Raw genomic sequence first — 18,628 nt, forward strand, 5'->3', positions numbered from 1 at the left:
GCCTGCTGAGCCTTCTCTGTGTCGCCAGTCTTTCCCCTTGGTCATGTGCTTAGCTGTGCTAACTCCTTCGCCCTAGACAACAGGGTTTAAACAACAGGCACTGCTCCTTTCAAACTTAAGTGGTTTGTAAATGAGAGAGAATGTCGACGATTATTTCTTCCTACAGTTGTTTATTTTACAAACTGCCTTTGTAAACACCCTTACATAAATGTATACAAGCTTTGTGACTAATTTGTGTTGGTAGCCAGTGTGCATATAAAGTACTGTTACCTAGCAATTTAGCGGAAAGTGAAGCTATGGGCAGAATTAGTTCTAGGGTGTTCTAAAACACAAACGGTTTTATTCTGTCCTTGAGAGAGGGGGTTGATTCAGAGTCTCTTTTTTTCCCCTTAGACTAGCTTTGAAACTTGACACCACCCTTATTATTCTGCATTCCTTCTGGCAGAGAACTATACCCCAATTTTATGTTTACTATTTGGGAACTACACTGGAGAGCAGTTTAATAAAACTCACGAGGTGGAGACTAATAGCCATAACTCGGTAGTAAGAACCAGGCATAGTTGTAGGCTCTTGGTGGGTATACTGTTGACTAACAAAGAATACAGATCTCACAGAGATGCAATTCTGTTTCAGAATTGATTAGGGGTTAAGACCATCCTTCTACATTCTCCTATGTTCTGCAAGTGTTTGAGGACACAGGAAGAGCACACTTCCTTCTAGGCAGTGCTGCTCAATGTGTCAGGCTTAGCTGAGCATGCTTTCTGAAGGGAACCCTAAAAGTAGTCAGCGTGCACAGTCCAGTTTGTTCACTGTGTGAGGGATACATATTACCTTTCTTTGATTTTCCCCTTCTTTTCTTTTTTTCCTCTTTCCTTACTTTTTAAAAGTTTTTTTTACTTATTCTTTGAAAAATCTCATAACAATGTATTTGATTATATTCATCTCCCTTTTCCAAATCCTCCTAAATTCTTCCTCACCTTCGTACCATTCCACCTTTTGTCTCTATTCTCTCCCTCCAACCCTCCCCCCCCCGCCCCCGCCCCTTTCCCTCACTCCCCTCTCGTAGTTGATCTAGTCCAGTGTGTGTTGAGTGACTGCTCCTATGTGTGGAGCCTGCTTTGGAGTATGGGCAGTATAACAAACATCACTCATTGAAGAAAACCGACTTTCCCTCTCTCTCCGGCAGTAATCATGTCAACAGCTCCATGCTGGGATTTTCTCTGGCTTGAGCTTGTTCAGGTCTTGCGCGTGCCGACACAATTTCTGTAAGCTCACATGTGTGTCTGCCCTGTTGTGTCTGGAAAACACCATTTCCTTGAAGTCACCCATCACTTCAGCCTCTTAAAATGTTCATACTCCCTCTTCCATACAGATCCTTGAACTCTCAGGGGAAGGATCGAAACAGACATTCCGTTTAGGGCTGAACGCTTTAAAAAAAAAATATGTTCATTTTAAAAAGGTTATCGTTGTCACAAGAATGTCAGCACTAAACAAAGTCAAGAAGGCACACAGTTGACTACACTGTGTAAGAAACTTAGGAAACCATGGGGGACAACATTTTAGATCCGCTGGCTGCCGTTCCATTGTATTTCCTGTGTATTTTCATGGTAAAAAATGTTCCCTATTTTCTTTTTAATTTTCATTTATTTTATTTGGAGATTATAATGAATTACATCATTTTCTCCTTCCCTTTCTTCTTCTAAACCCTCCCATATACTCCTTCTTGCTTTCTTTCAAGCCCATGGTCTGTTTTTTTTTTAATTAATTGTTATTATACACACACACACACATTTTTTTTCATAACTATGAGAGTACAACCTGCTAGGGCCAAGGTTTTTGAAGTCTTTTATTCTCTGTTCATTGAAGTTGCTGTTTTCTGTTCCTATCTATCACAAGCCCTGCCACTAGTCAGTGAGTGTAGCTATGAGGCATGGGACTCACACCTTTAGCAGAATGATAGTGGATTTTACCATAGGACCCATCCATGCCCTATGTAGCCATAGGCTTTCGGCCTTATTGACTGTGTCATTTTGTAGAGCAGGCCTTACACCCATCAAATCCAATCTTAAAAAGTGATTGGCTCTTCCCATAACATTCATGCCACGTTTGTACTAGTGGATATAGTTTTGCTGGTCAGATCGTTATTGTAATTCCCAGGGTGCGTAGCTGAGTGAGAGTCCTGATTCCTTTTCTTCTCCAGGAGTGTATGTAGTCACCCCAGTAGGGATGGAGCTTCCAGTTAAGTGCTGGGTAGATTTCTCTGCGCTTTATGACTAGAGTGTGTGATGTCCTTAGCAACAGAGTTACCAGCAAGCTCTGGATGACAGTCAAGAACATTGGAAATAACTTAAAAGGTTTGGAGGAGGAGCGTCCATGAGATACCATTGACCGACAGCTCAAAAGATGTAACCCATTCCTGGTACTGGGGTTTTAGTTCATGGCATTTGATGTTTAGATGAGCTGTTTGTTCTGACAGTGTGGGGTAATCTGCATTTAAATGACTATAGTAGGTTTTCACACAGCTTTGTCAAAAGGCCTCAGAGTTGTTCCTCTCCATATTTCCTCCCCTATCCTGCCCTCTCATCCCAACCCCATTAAAATCCTTCCAGTTCTAAAGTACCTTGAGAAACTTGTTTCTATAGTATAAGGAGCCAAACATTTACTTTTAAGGGCATTTCAGGAATTTGACCTTGTTTAATTAAGGATCTAACATTTCCATTTCCCTGATTGGGGTGGGGTTGGTGGGGGTGAAGAGTTACATGCAAAACCAAATGTGTTTGAGATCTGCTTTCATCTTCGTGAGAACCAAGTGTGCCTTATTCCTGAGATTTGAGGTAGGCTTAATGGTAAGGTAGGTTTCTCAGCAAGCCTTTCTGCTGGCACTGGATCCATAGGGCAGGCTTTTCCTCTTCTCTAAATGCTCTTAGCTGCAGGGCACCTGAACCCCTGCAGTTATTAGAGTGTGTGCTCTGTCTGTGCTCTGTCTGATGAATCACAGCCTCTGGAGAGGAGCCCAGACATCTTCCTTGCTGAACAGCTCCCTCGCTTATGGATGCTGTAATTTGAGGATCACTTCCGGGAAGAGGATCCCAGGACAGACTGCAAAGTGGACTTTTTAACGTTTGCTAACGTTAGCCTGTTGATACTGCCTTAGTTTGAATTCTGAGGAGTTTCGTGTCTAAGTTCTGTTGTCTCGATATGTAAAAGGAAAGTGTCATGTGTATTCCCAGCTATAAGCATCTTGCATAATCACCTAGTAACGTCATAGAATAGCTTCAGGTCATCCTTTTGACTATGAGACTCTGTTAAATATTTTGAATTTAAGATGGATAATAAGTGCAGAATAAGTCAATGTAAAAGAAATAACCGTTTTGTATAATCTTCATACTTGCCAAATGTCTCCTAAAAAATGTCCCTATAATTCTGCTACTTTTGTCCTCTGAGCACTTACCATTTCTAAGTAGTAAGAATAATTTATGGGTAGTCTATAAGTTTTGCTGTTTTAAGAAAATAAGTATGACATTACTCAAGTATTGCATTTAGAGAAAGATACTGCATAAAATACTACTTTCCAAAGGGGGGAAAAATTGGCCAGGATTCTGGACTTAAAAATAACTTCTTCGTCCATAACTCAGATCTTAGGACTTTACCAAAACAAACATAGCTGGCATCTTGAATAGCTATTTCATGCACAGACTGTATTTCCATTTGTTAAGTTATTGAAGGGGTTAGTGTATTTTACTAAGTGACCAATACTTTAGTAGCAGTGAGTGAAGAGCCTGTCCTATTAAGGACAGAGGTAAAGCTTTTGCAGGATGTAGGGGAACAGAATCATTAGGCTCTTTACGCAGGATGACAGGACGTTTCCACTGATGGTAGTGATATCATTGCTCTTGGAGGCCGTTGGTAGAAATTGAGCCTCGCTTTTGGAAAAGGTTCTATGTAAAGCTAAGTTAGTGTAACTATTCCCCAAGAGAGGCAGCGTCAGATCCTTAGAGCAATTGCTTGATAACTTAGGAAGATTGACATTAAGATAACTTAGACATTGAAGTTATTTCCAGTTCTGCCTGCCAAGCCCATGTTCCCAGAAATAAGACTCAGACTCAAAATATATTTACAAATACCTTGGACATATAGCTAGGTTCTTCTCTGACTAGCTGTTACTTAACATATCCCATTTATTCTAGCCTACCTTCTGCCACATGGCTGGTTACCCGTGTTCAAGTACCATGTGTTCCGCTAGTCACATTTCTCTGTCTCCTTCTCTCCCAGAATCCATTCTTCTCTCGATGTCTCACCCTCTATTTCCTGCGTAAGCCATAGGCCATAGGCTTTTAAATTGGCAGGTGATGCATCTATACAACACAAGAAGATGTTTTCTCTACAGTGTAGCTTCTTGGTTTCCATCATTTAAGCCAAAGTTTTGAGAAAAGATGGAGCTGTTTTGGAACTAGGTCCGACAAGGATGGGGAAAGAGGTGTTTTTAAATCCCACCCCCCCTCGACCCGCCCAAGCCTCTTTAGGTACTTATGGAAAAGGCTGTTCCTTCCTTTAAAAGTCTTTCCGACCATTCTGGCTGCTGGACGTGCCAACATTTAGTGCTACAACTTCATTTACACATGGCAGTCAGAGAGACGCCTCTGGCCCTGTGGTTTCCTAGTGCGGCTGATCCTGTAGGCTGCCGTCCTGATTGTTCCACTTGGGGATTCTCACCATGCTTATCAGTCAGCACCGGAAAGGAGCCCAGAGATCACATAGTCCAGCCCTCCTGTTTACATGTAATAAAAGCCCAGCCCAGCCTCATTGACCAGCGTGCTTGATGGCAGACAGATGGCAGACAGCACACCTGGGGCTGTGTGTCTTTAGGTTCGCACTCTACCGCATTCTAGATGCACACATTGCACGGAGATGGCCTAGCGGGGTTGTTAAAAATGCTGGAAGCAGGAAGGAGGACACCTGATGTCTCGTGGTCTGACTGCACTGTTCACCCTTTCTACCTGGGTTCCTCCTACTAATGGTTTTAGTCCAAAAACCTGAACAAAAGCTGCCTCACTGCAGATTTCCCAGGCACTCCTGGGCCAAGTTATGTCTCTCTATTATCTATTCCCTAGGAACTGTGGACATCCTCCTGTTGTATTTCTAAGGCTGTGATTGACACACTGCCCATCGGCCTGCCTCTCACTCCCGATTGGATGGATTAGGCTTTCTAAGAACACGAACACATCCTCAGCTTCAGCCTACAATGCTTGGCTGAGGGCACTTTGTAGTTGCCCCAGTGTTTGATGAGCGAGTGCCGAGCCAGTCATTTTCTTACAGTTCCAGCAAATATTTGACCTTTTTTTAGGTTGTAAAAACGACTCAGAATTGCTGGCTCAAACTGCCATTTTTCATGCTGTCTCACGAGAGTCGATTCAGAACAGGTGTGTCAAGGTAGCTACACATTTATTAAATAACTAGCGGGGTGGTAAAAATGGCTCAGCAGCTGCTCTGGGCAAGCTCTGTTCTGCAAGTAGTTCATGGAGTCTTGGTCCCAAATGTCTGTCACGGTCATCATTGATCTGCATGAAAACATAGAACTTCTTGCCCCACCCACAGCCACCAATCTTTCATCACTATGCTGACTCCCACGAGAGTGACCTGTTAGACAAATCCCCAGACTCACTCCAGTTAACCTTAGGAAAACAAAGAACTGATGGAACATGCCTTGCCCATGTAAGCGTTTTTTTAGACATGAACTTGAAAGAAAACATCCAAGGGAAGTAGTAACTACACTCTCTTGCGATCGTGACCATGAGGACTGCTGGCATAGTTCCACACTGTACTGGGGCCTCTTTATCAGATTAACAGAAACTAGAGTCACCTGAGGAGAGGGAACCTCAAATGACAAGTTTCCTCCATAAGACTGGCCTGTGGACCTATCTTTGGGGCATTTTCTTGATTAATGATTGATGAGGGAGAACCCAGACCTCTGTGGGTAGAGCCATGCTCAGGCAGGTGGTCCCTGTTTATATAAGAAAGCAATGTGAACAAGCCATGGAGAGCAAGCCAGTGAGCAGTGTTCCTCCAAGATTTCTGCATCAAGCTCCTGCCTTGAGTGCCTTTCCTAACTTCCCTCAGTGATGGACTGTGACGTGGAGGAGTAAGCCAAATGAACCCTTTCTTTTTCCAGATTCGTTTCAGGCCATGGTTTATCACAGCATTATAAAGCAATTAATACCCACACAGACACACACAGACACACACACAGAGTTCATGTTTTATCACAGCATCAGGAAGTAACCAGTACCGACACACAACATGTATACACACACATACACACACACACACACACACACACACACACACACACACGAGTACATGTTTTATCACACATCAGGAAGTAACCAATACAGACAGACACACACACATACACACACACACACACATACACACATACAGAGTACATGTTTTATCACACATCAGGAAGTAACCAATACAGACAGACAGACACACACACACACACAGAGTCCATGTTCTATCACAGCATCAGGAAGTAACCAATATACACACACGTGCGCGCGCGCGCACGCGCACACACACACACACACACACACACATACACATGAGTCCATATTCTATCACAGCATCAGGAAGTAACCAATATAGACATAGAAACTTACAATGTCTTGCCTCACACTTTTTTTTTTTTTACTTTACAACACTGCAAAAATGATATGTGCTCAGTAAAAACTGTATTTCAAGGCTTGAAATTTTTTATCTTTTCCCGGGCTAGCAGTAGCATTAAGATGCTCCCAGTGCCCCACAGCAGCACTAGGCAACAGCTCCCACTTGGCTACAGGATCACAAAGGGGAACTGTTGGTGTTCCACAGTATGCTGTGTTGTCCAGCAGTCATATTTTCTCTCCTAACCATGATTTGGGTGGGTATTGGCTTCAGTGTCTTGCGCATGTTAGGTAAGCACTCTGATACCAAAATAGATCCCTAGCCCCTCTGAGTTTTCAATCTTTAGACAGGAATGAGTGGTCTTGAACTTAAAATTCTACTGCCAGGGTTTCACAGGTTGCTGAGGATATAGGCATGTGGCACTGTGCCAACCTGAATGAAATTTTCATTTACAGTGTTTTCAAATTACAAATGTATGGAAAACCCAGTCATATTAGTATACCGCTCGGATTTAGATCCTCATGTGGTTTGTTTGTTTGTTTGTTTGTTTTCATCTGTAGATTAATTCATAGTTTATCTGTAATTGAATTTGTGTTTCTGTCATTTTAAATGTCAAAATAATATGCCTTATATTTTCTGCTGTTACTTGCTCAATAGTCTCCCTGATGTTGAGTGCTTTGGCTATTTTAAATTGTTTTCTGTGATCCTATCATATAGAGTTCTTATATCCACTTATGCATGAGAATTCCACAAGCTATATTCTCCAAAGTGAGAGCATTAGATGTGAAAGTAAAGGCAGTTGCATAGTTGTCTTGATTGTTATAGTATTACTTTCAAGAGACGGTATCCTCATCTACCAGCTCCCAGCAGTCTGCGGCATGCTGGGAAATGTTATCTCTGGGACCTGTTTTAGGAAAGTTTGTTTCCAAGGTTTTTAAGTGCTGGGAAGTAGTTCATTTCCTTATAGGATGGCTTATTTTCATATAAAGGATAAACATGTCCTCTTTATGTTGGAGAGTTAAGAAGGTAAGACCCAACTGCCTTGTATGATTGACTATGTAGGGACAGGGGACAGCATCATTTTAGGTGTGTTAGGAATGAGAATTCTTGATGTTATATAAAGAAACACACCACCAAAGAGAAAGTTATCAGGTAAGGCAATCTCTTTTTATAGAAAGGATACGTCAGAACCCATACCAGCATGAGTGGCCCAAAAGGCCTTGGTCTTTTTTATCCCCGATGTGGGTGGTACCTGCATCTCATTCCAACTTCATAATCTTCACAGTGCAACACAGTGGCTTCTTCTTCAGGGAAGAAGAAGAAGACTCGTCCAGTTAACTGCCTTTGATAGAAGCAACAGATTTCTCACAGGTCAGACCTGAAGTGCCAGGGAAGATCAGTTGTGTGGCCCTGAACTAGGACTTTTGGGTTTGTTTAAGAACTGAAGAAGCCAAGCATAGTTCTCAGCTCACTGAAGGCTGAGACAGGAGGATCACCAGACTTAGTCAGCAGGCTACATAGTAAGACTCTGTATCAAGAAACAAAAAAAGCCAATCAACAGACCTAGAAAGGAGGGACATTCTGATTTCATGATAGAAAGAAATGCTGAGGCTCTGCTATGGAGAGCAGCAAGAGTCTGTCCTGGTGGACCTTTCCCTCCAGAGGGTCGTCTGGTATTCCCGCTTCTGAAAGACCACTATGTTTGATGGAAACAGTAATATGGAATTCCAGAAGTTTTTGGGGGAGGAACTGAAGGCAGAAATTTCTGAAACAGCCTGTATTGTCTGATAAACCTCAGCAGGGAGGTCAGAAAAGGTCAGATGAGGGTGATGCCTGGTTGTCTAGGCTCTCCTTGTTATATGTTGGAGCATCTTTTGGGTATATGCCCAGGAGTGGTATATCTGGGTCCTCAGGTAATACTATGTCCAATCCTCTGAGGAACTGACAGACTGATTTCCAGAATGGTTGTACCAGCTTGCAATCCCACCAGCAATCGAGGAACGTTTCTGTTTCTCCACATCCTCGCCAGCATCTGCTATCACCAGAGTTTTTTATCTTAGCCATTCTGACTGGTGTGAGGTGGAACCTCAGGGTCATTTTCATTTGCATTTCCCCGATGACTAAGAATGTTGAACATTTCTTTAGGTGCTTCTCAGCCATTCAGTATTCCTCAGTTGAGAATTCTTTGTTTAGCTCTGTACCCCTCTTTTAAATATGGTTATTTGATTCTCTAGAGTCTACTTCTTGAGTTCATTATATATATTTGATATTAGCCCTCTGTCAGATGTAGGATTGGTAAAGATCTTTCCCCAATCTGTTGGTTGCTGTTTTGTCCTATTGACAAACACTGTTCTTGCCTTACAGAAGCTTTGCAATTTTTTGAGGTCTCATTTGTCTATTGTTGATCTTGGACCATAAGCCATTGGTGTTTTGTTCAGGAAGTTTTCCCCTGTACCCAAGAATTGGGCTTTCCCCCAATTTCTCTTCTATTAGAGTCAGTGTACCTGGTTTTATATGGAGGTCCTTGATCCACTTGGACTTGAGCTTTGTACAGTGAGATAAGAATGGATCAATTTGCATTCTTCTACATGCTGACCTATAGTTGATCCAGCACCATTTGTTGAAAGTTCTGTCTTTTTTCCACTGGATGGTTTTAGCTTCTTTGTCAAAGATCAAGTAACCATAGGTGTGTGGGTTCATTTCTGGGTCTTCAATTCTATCCCATTGATCTACCTGCCTGTCTCTGTACCAATACCATATAGTTTTTATTACTATTGCTCTGTAGTACAGCTTGAGGTCAAAGATGGTGATTCCCCCAGAAGCTCTTTTATTATTGAGAATAGTTTTCACTATCCTGTTTTTTTTTTTTTTTTTGGTCAGACCTTCAAAGAAGACCTAATACCAATACCCTTCAAACTATTCCACAAAATAGAAACAGAAGGAACACTACCCAATTCATTCTATGAAGCCACAATTAATGCTTATACCTAAACCACACAAAGACCCAACAAAGAAAGAGAACTTAAGATCAAATTCCCTTGTGAATATTGATGCAAAAATACTCAATAAAATTCTTGAAAACTGAATCTAAGAACACATCAAAACAATCATCCATCATGATCAGGGATGCAGCAATGGTGCAATATATGGAAATCTATCAACATAATCCACTGTATAAACAAACTGAAAAGCCAGGCAGTGGTGGCACACGCCTTTAATCCCAGCACTTAGGAGGCAGAGGCAGGCAAATTTCTGAGTTTGAGGCCAGCTAGGTCTACAGAATAAGTTCCAGGACAGCCAGGGCAACACAGAGAAACCCTGTCTCGAAAACCAAATAAAAACCCTGAAAGTAAAAATCCACATGATCATCTCATTAGATGCTGCGAAATCGTTTGATAAAATTCAACACCCATTCATGGTAAAAGTCTTGGAAAGATCAGGAATTCAAAGCCCATACCTAAACATAGTAAAAGCAATATATAGCAAACTAGTAGCCAACATCAAACTAAATGGAGAGAAACTTGAAGCAATCTCACTAAAATCAGGGACTAGACAAGGCTGCACACTATCTCCCTACCTCCTCAATATAGTACTCGAAGTCCTAGCCAGAGCAATTAGACAACAAAAGGAGGTCAAAGGGATACAAATTGGAAAGGAAGAAGTCAAAATATCACTATTTGCAGATATATGATATTATACTTAAGTGACCCCCAAAATTCCACTAGAGAACTCCTAAACCTGATAAACAACTTCAACAAAGTGGCTGGATATAAACTTAACTCAACCAAATCAGTGGCCTTCCTGTACTCAAAGGATAAACAGGCTGAGAACGAAAATAGGGAAAAGACACCCTTCACAATGGTCACAAATAATATAAAATACCTTGGTGTGACTCTTACTAAGCAAGCAAAATATCTCTATGATAAGAACGTCAAGTCTCTGAAGAAAGAAATTGAAGATCTCAGAAAATGGAAAGATCTCCCATGATCATGGATTGGCAGGATTAATATAGTAAAAATGGCTATTTGCTGAAAGCAATCTACAGATTCAATGCAATCCCCATCAAAATTCCAACTCAATTCTTCATAAAGTTAGAAAAGGCAATTTGCAGATTCATTTGGTATTGGCTACTGTGTTAACATGAGTCCCTGCAGTGTGAGCACATGCTACATTAATACTAACGCAAGGTAACTTTGGTTTGGGACAATCTAATCTGATTTTTTTGAACTGGTGATGTTACAATTTCTGATTAGTATCAGTTTCTGATTAAAATCACACAGAGATAAAACCTGAGTTCCCCCAATTTTACTCTAAACTAGGTAATTTCTGCATCCAACCTGATTTTGTACTGACGCTTGTAACTTTTACCTAGATCTTTCACAGCTTAGATACAGCACCTACGCTTCACGTGTATTTAATGTGTATGGCCTAGTGACTTTTAATGTAGTCAGAACTGCTGACCTGTCCAACACAATTTTAGAACATTTTCATCTCTTTAAAAAGAAACCCTGCTCAGAGGCATTTCCGTTACTCTGTGGTCCCGTTCACCCTTTTCATCTCGCAATCTACCTTCTGGTCTGTAGATTTTACTACTCTGGGAAATTCATATGGAGAATAATACCTATGTGGTCTTTTCATTTCGTTTCTTCCCCTTAGAATGATGCTCTTGGAATTCTCCCAAATAGTACCATATACATAGTACTAGTTGGTTCCTTTCCCTGCTGAGTGTGTTTCCTTTTATGGCAGATCACTTTTTGTGCAGCCATTAACTGATGGACATTTGTGTTGTTTACACGTTTAGCATATATATCAGAAGATGGCCTAGTCGACCATCAGTGGAAAGAGAGGCCCATTGGACGCGCAAACTTTATATGCCTCAGTACAGGGAAATTCCAGGGCCAAAAAGTGGGAGTGGGAGGGTGGGGGAGCGTATGGGGGACTTTTGGGATAGCATGGAAATGTAACTGAAATAAATACTTAATTAAAAAAAAGAAGAAGAAATCAGCAAAAAAAAAAAAAAGAATAATGCTGGGGGGGTTGTTTGTTGGTTTGTTGGTTGGTTGGGTTTTGGTTTTGTTTGTTTTGTTTTGTTTTGTTGTTGTTTTTCAGGGGTTTTGTTGTTTGTTTTGTTTTGTTTGCTTTTTGAGACAGGGTTTCTCTGTGTAGCCTTGGCTGTCCTGGAACTCACTCTGTAGACCAGGCTGGCCTCAAATTCAGAGATCCACCTGCCTCTGTCTCCCAAGTGCTGAGATTAAAGACACACATCACCACTCACAACTAGCTGTTGTGGTTTTTGTGATAATAATGTTCTGAATGTTGGTGTTTTAAGTTTTATGTGCATATTTGTTTTCATTTTTTGGGGAGGTGTAGCTATCAGTGGGGAGATATATATATATATATATATATATATATATATATATATATATATATACACACACACACATATATACATATATATGTATGTATATATACACACACATATATACATACACACACATATATATACACATATATACATATATAGTTCAGCTTCCTGAGGAACTGCCAGATTGTTTCTGGAGAGAACTATACTATTTGTATCCCTACCAACAATGCATGTGTGTGCTTCTCTGTCACCTGGCAACACTTGTGACTGACAGTCTAGTGCTCTGTTCTGGCCATTGTACTGATTGCTTAGAGGCATACTATTATGATCTGCTATACATTCCTCTAATGACTTACAGCATATAGTAGACTGCTCACTCCTAACGCTGTTTTCCTTCACTGTTAAATAAAGGCAATGCTCTGGGAACTTAAAGGCAGTTCATACTCTCCTGGCGCTGCCCCATCTGGGGACTTCCATGCTTTATCAGCCCTAGTACAAGGGCCAGCAGAGTATGAATGCATGGCATGCAGTCTCTTCTTCCTCATGCTGAACACTATGAGGCTGTCCTGATCGGCCTGCCTTGGCTTATGTGTCTACCTCATGGCCCACATTTCTGCCTGAGCAGTGCACAGATGAGTTGAGGCATTTTGAAAGAAAATGATGCTTTTGTGGAAAGAGAAGTGATGACCACAGGCAGCAATCTCCTGCCCATCTCTGTGCATCACACAGAAGGCTGGGAACCAAATAATTGTGCCCTGTACATTGTCATGACGGACATTTATGTCTTAATTGGGTTTTTTGTTTTTTGTTTGTCCTGGAACTCACTCTGTAGACCAGGCTGGCCTAAAATTCAGAGATCCACCTGCCCCTGCCTCTGGGATCAAAGGGGTGCACCACCACCTCCCGGCGTCTTAATTAGTTATAACCCCATAGTACATGGAAGTGCTCTGCTCACAACTCAGCCAAGAACTGCGTTGGGATTATAGTGTGTTGGGTTAGTTTAAATTAATCACTTCATGGAGATTTTTTTTTTCTATTTTAATTCTAGGTATTCATCGTCAGAAATAAGGAAGCAGTTTACGCTCCCACCCAACCTCGGACAGTACCATCGGCACAGTATCAGTACATCTGGTTTCCCCTCTCTTCAGCTAGTAAGTATGCATTACAGGTTTGGTGGGTCAGTGGTCAGGGACTGAAGTACCCAGCATCTACACCCCTCCCCCACACCAGCCTTAGCTCCTGTTGCACCTAGCGTTCTCTGCCCACTGCTTCGTAACTCTGCTAGCCCTTAGACATCAGACATCTCCCTCTGGCGTGTATAGAATGAGACAGCCCAGAACTGTGGTTTTTATTGATGTCCTCAACTTAGGGGGCTTGCAGGCTACCCCAAAACCATCCCAATTACAGTTCATAAGTGGGAAGACGAGGTAGCCTAGAAACTGACCATGATTTTTAGCTTATGTTAGTTAGATTTTTTTTTTAATTGAAAAATCTCAGAAGCTTGAGATACAGATCGTTCTTATGGGATAATTTTCTTGGAAGTAAATTTACATACTATGAAATTTATCAATTTTAGGATCAGGGTTTTGTGAGTATGGGCAATTTATGAGTCACTTAAGCTCCTCCCAGAAAGAGTGTAGAGCGCTTTCCCTCCCACCCTTTTGCATCCCCTCGTTCCCATCCCAGGAGGTCCCTGAGCCTTGAACTTGCACCAGTGAAACCATTCACACCAGTGAAACCATTCACATGGGAGAGCAAATAACAGCTTTATAACATAATATCCCCTTTCAAGGTACCTACAGTTTGACATTAACTAATCAACTGGGGAGTATGGAGGGTTTGTTACTTTATTTGACTAATAATATGTGTATCATATTATTTAAGGACTGGAGGCCAGATGTGTGTCTGGTGAGGCCAAACTGTCTTCAAATGAGACTGTTTGCAACCCAGAAGTGGGTGCCGCTTCCTCTGAGCCAGCAGAGCCTGCTCTGCCCTCACTTCCTCATACAAGCACAAGCCACAGCCACTCTCTCTGGCTGATCTAGTGGTTATCTTGAGAAGGTTAGGTTCTTTTTTGTTTCTACTTATTACTTCAAAGCCACTTCTGCTCTTCGAAATTTTGTAACCTTCCCCTGTTTCCTGTAGCCGCCATTTTGTCGCCCGTGACAGTTTACCCACCGCGTTAACTGTGTGTCTTCAGGTATGTTTTACTGGAGCAATTTGTGGTTATTTCAGGCTAGCTTAATGGGTTGTGTCATTGAGGAGACAGGACTAACAGATGTGTGGCACCTTCACTGCCAGAGGCTACCTTGGTGACATCTTTTGGAGAGCCCTGTTTAGGACTTTGGAGTCTTCAGGCCTCCCTTTTTTATTTGTCTTTTCCTGCCTGCTTCAGGTTAGGTAAAAAAACACAGTAGGTGCATTGTGCCTGTGTTCTCGGAGTAAGTAAACGGAGACCTGTTGCATATAAGCTCGGCTGAGTGATTTCTGATTCAGATACATTTCAAAATGTGCACCATTCGGTGGAAACGTGATTGGATGTGCTTTTCAATTTTAAACTGTGTGGGGAGCTTTGCTACTTGCCTTCAAAGAGTGTGAAGAGGAGAGCTCTCTGTAGCAGCTGCTGGGGAATAGTGTGGACAGTAAAGAGGTTTTCAGGGAGGTTTAACCCCTCATCTCCCTGGCAGCCTTTGTGATAATCCGATAGACTAGATAGAGTTAGTACATGCGAAATCCTGTTAAGTATTTGCAAGTGCCCCCTCAGTACTTTTCTGTCTCCTTAGAGAGACTCTGACAACAGTGAATTTTGACGAGTCACTTCAACAGCTGGGAAGTCAAATTAACAAGAGGCTTAGCTGTCCATGTTGTCACGAACAGAAGGTATAGAGGAAGCCGGAAGGTTAAAATGCTTGCTACAAGAACCACGTCTCCATCTGCTGTCCTTCAATCCTGATCCTGTTTGTATCTGACTGATCCTCACATTTTCTTCATCCTGCTTGTCCGCATGTGCTTTCCTTGGTCTTCCCCTTCCCCAGATCTCCCTTCTAACTTCTGTGCAATCTTGCCTCTGTTTCTTCTCCCAATGGGAGTCAAGACGCCTGCTCTACCTTCTAAAAAAATCTCATGCTCTCTTTAGAACAACCCAGTGCCTTGGCCTGTTCTCCTGTGATGCTGTGGGAATGTGTGACTCTGCCTCCTTGGTAGTCACCTTCTCAGACAAGGCTCCTGGGAGAAATCACCAACTTATAAGGTGATTTTCCTTTTCCTTGAGATGGATTCCTTTCCTAAATAGTGGAGCACTTCAGTAAGAGTCACTTCTAGCAAGGCACGGGAGTATCTTAGACGGGAAAGACTCTCAACCTACCAGAGCATTAGAAAATATCTTAAGTCGGAGACTGCAGTATGAACCGCTAGTTGGATTATTTTTGGCTAATTAAAAAATAAGACAATGGGCATTTTGGACTATTTGTTTTGCTTTAAGTAACATAATCGTTTCCATAACCTCATACAAATGGTTGTTTAAACATATATATTTAGTTGAAGTCCAGGCATTTAAAACCACTCATCAAGAGGTCATTTGCCATTTGCAAGAGTAAAGAGTTTGGGGTCAGATGAACCTAAGGTGAAAGGTGGTTGTCACTTATTGTTTGTATAACCTAAGAGAAGTCACTGATTTCAGCCCCCTCTCATGCAAAGCTGGGTCCATGTAGAACTCTCCAGTAGCGCCTGTGTAAATAGTGGGTAATATTGTTGCCTTAGGTACTTGGCACTGGAGAGACTCTGTGGACATTAAAGATAAGTATCAGATTTTTCCTGCTCGGGGAGGCTTTGTGATCTATTTGGGAAGACAAGTAATCCAGAGGGCCCACACTGGCTTCAAATGTGATGGACATTCAGAAGAAAGGTCCATAGTGTGATAGGAGGCAAAGCTTGCCGGAGGAGCTGAGAAACCCAGGGAGATGGGGCTTCAGCCCTGATGAACTGTTAGACATGCCTGACTTGTTCTTATATTTCTAGCCAGGACCCCTGCAGGACAGTGAGGCTGGAACCAGCAGTGCTCTAACATTGCTGCAGGATGTTGCTAGGTCCCCAGAGTCACCTAAAGATTCTTAGAGGCCTGGGCAAATTCCAAATAGCAGGAGGTATATACAGCAAGGTGGTTTCTTTGGTTGCTCTCCATGCTCTGAGCTGTAGATATGTGGTAAGCACAGACTACATGCTACTCCTGTAGATAATCCTCGCAAACTACAGCTCTTCATCAGACATCTAATAAATGAGTAGAAGGCAGTGCATTTGATATTGTTTCCCTGTTTTATTCAGTTTTGTATGTGTGTGTGTTTTTGGTTTTGGGGGGTTTGTTGTTGTTTTATTTATTTATTTTTTTTGAGATAGGCTTTCTCTATGTAGCCCTGGCTGGAACTTGCTCTGTACTTGGTCGAGGCTGACCTCCAACTCAGAGGTCCACCTACCTCTGCCTTCCAAGTGTTGGGACTAAAGGTGTGTATCACCACTGCCTGGCCAGTTTTTGTTTGTAATGCTAGCTATAAATGCCTGCCACGATGACTGTGTGTACAAATATTTTCAAAATAGATAAGCTACTTTTTTAAAAAAAAAAATTCATTTATTTTGTGTGTGCATGTGCACACAGGTGCTACGGCGTGTCGGTGGAGGTCAGAGTTCAGCTTGCAGAAGCTTGTCGTCTTCTGCCACGTGGATTCTAGAGACTGAACTTAGGGCTCCTCTACCTGCCGAGCCCTCGCACCAGCTCAATAAGCTGCTTTTACAATTAGCATGAGTGTTCCAGGCATGATAGTGGATGGTGCCTGCCTGACACTCTTATCAGAGGTCCTTCTGAACAGATGCAGAGAGACAGGCCTCTGGCCATCCCATGTCCTAGCCTGAGATGCACACCAGCTTTGGCATTCTCTACTGCCACTGTCATGGGAGCAGGTTTAAGCAGAGATCTGGTGCCATCCATCTATGTAAGCAAACAACTCTACACTTGATGCTTGTAGTAAAAACAAAAACAAAACCAACCTGCAAAATGCAAAGCCTTTCCTCTGGTTGTTAAAAGTTTAAAGTATAGTAAGTATGTAAGTGAAAGGGCTGGGATCTGTCTCTAACGCAGCAAAGAGGATTGAAGACCTATGCAGAGGTTAATAACTTTAAGTGCATTATTTAATAAAGGAAAATATAACTATTTTTTTTAAAAAATAGAAAAGTCTGAAGAGAAAACAAAGAACAGCCTGATCGTGACGGCTCTGGGCGAGGTGAAGGATGTAAAAAGCCACACCCTGGGCACGCACCTGAGCACCATAGCTACGGGACCTGTTTATGTGTCTAACAATTGTGGCTTACAGATGTCTCATGCCCAAGAAGCATTTCTTCTTGTGCACACACTGGCTTCTGTGAAATACAGCACCCCTTTCTTTGCCAGCTGAGGGTGACTTGAGCACGGGCTCCCTAACTCCTGACCTCCTTTGTGCCTTGGATGCCATTGTTATCTCTCACCTAATTTCTTCCCAGACTTGGCTGTGCTGTTTTGTTGATTATACGGAAGGGACATGGCAGAAAATGCAGCGCTTGGTGTAGTTCCTATACACATTCTTAGCGTGGATGAAATAGAAGGTAGGGCAGGCATTCTGTATGAAGAGCAGGCACGTGGTTATGGTCACTGTACCCAGGGGATGGAAACAGGCCAGGGAGATGGCTCAGTGTGGAAAGTGTGTGCCACTCAGGCATGAGAACCTGAGTTTAGTCCCCACAACCCTCATAAAAAGCCAAGTATGCTGGCACCTACTTACAGTTGCAACACTGGGAAGGTGGAGACAGGAACGTTCCTGGGGCACACTGGCTAGCCAGCCTAATCTAGTAGCCCCCATGTCCCAGGGAGAGCCCCAGCCTCCAAAACCAAGACAGATGGCTTCCGAGGAAAACCTCAGGTTGACACATGTGTATACTTGTGCGTGCGCACGTGCGTAATTGACTTATTAAGAACCAGATCGGTGGTCATGGTAGCATCTCAGCCTCTACTGTGGCATCAGTGGAAGATTTCCGTTGCTGGAGGCAGGGAGGCAAGCCTCGTTTAGGTCACGAAGTACTTTGAAATCACTGAAGGCAGAGGAAATTTTCTGCCTTAAGTTTTGCTAAGTGCAGATTGGTGACTGTCTCTTTTTATTCATTGAGGAAGTGTTTATTGGGTCTTAGTCTGTACCTGCAGCTGCTGTAAGAGCTACGGATAACAGGCATGAATGTAACAAAGGGTGCATCATTTGTTCCCATGGAACACTTTAGAATAGGAGATGGGTGTAAACCAATGAATGAATTGGTCAGCCGTGATGAGGGCAGGAAGGGTTACAAAGAATCAAACAGGCAGAGGGAACGGGGACACAGATAAGATGCTGTTGTAGGCAAGGTAGCCTTTGAGGACCTCTGTCTGCAATGGAGATACCCAGGAAGTGCCCAGCATGAGCCTGACACCTTGCCAAAAAAAGGCATTCCAGGCAGGAGGAAGAAGCATGTCTAGTCTGCAAGGCAAGAGTCTTTGGCCCCAGAAACAGCCAGGAAGCAGAGAGGGCAACAGGGGAGACCATAGCTACA

At 42.5% G+C, this 18,628-nt stretch overlaps 1 protein-coding gene across 4 annotated transcripts in view; it reads left to right on the top strand.

The window, feature by feature from the left end:
* Positions 1-18,628, top strand: part of Dock8 (dedicator of cytokinesis 8) — a 203,112-nt gene that overhangs the window by 39,090 nt on the left and 145,394 nt on the right. For 3 of the 4 annotated variants that reach the window (XM_006527436.4, NM_028785.3, XM_011247397.3), the window contains one exon: positions 13,077-13,179. In XM_006527436.4, the coding sequence (XP_006527499.1) occupies positions 13,077-13,179 (103 nt within the window). Of the gene's footprint in view, positions 1-13,076; positions 13,180-14,070; positions 14,090-14,173; positions 14,229-18,628 lie in introns of those variants that run through there. The other variant, XM_006527435.3, reaches the window with a different exon arrangement.

The sequence above is a fragment of the Mus musculus genome, chromosome 19 (genome assembly GCF_000001635.26).
Source record: "Mus musculus strain C57BL/6J chromosome 19, GRCm38.p6 C57BL/6J".
Classification (NCBI taxonomy): Eukaryota; Metazoa; Chordata; class Mammalia; order Rodentia; family Muridae; genus Mus; species Mus musculus.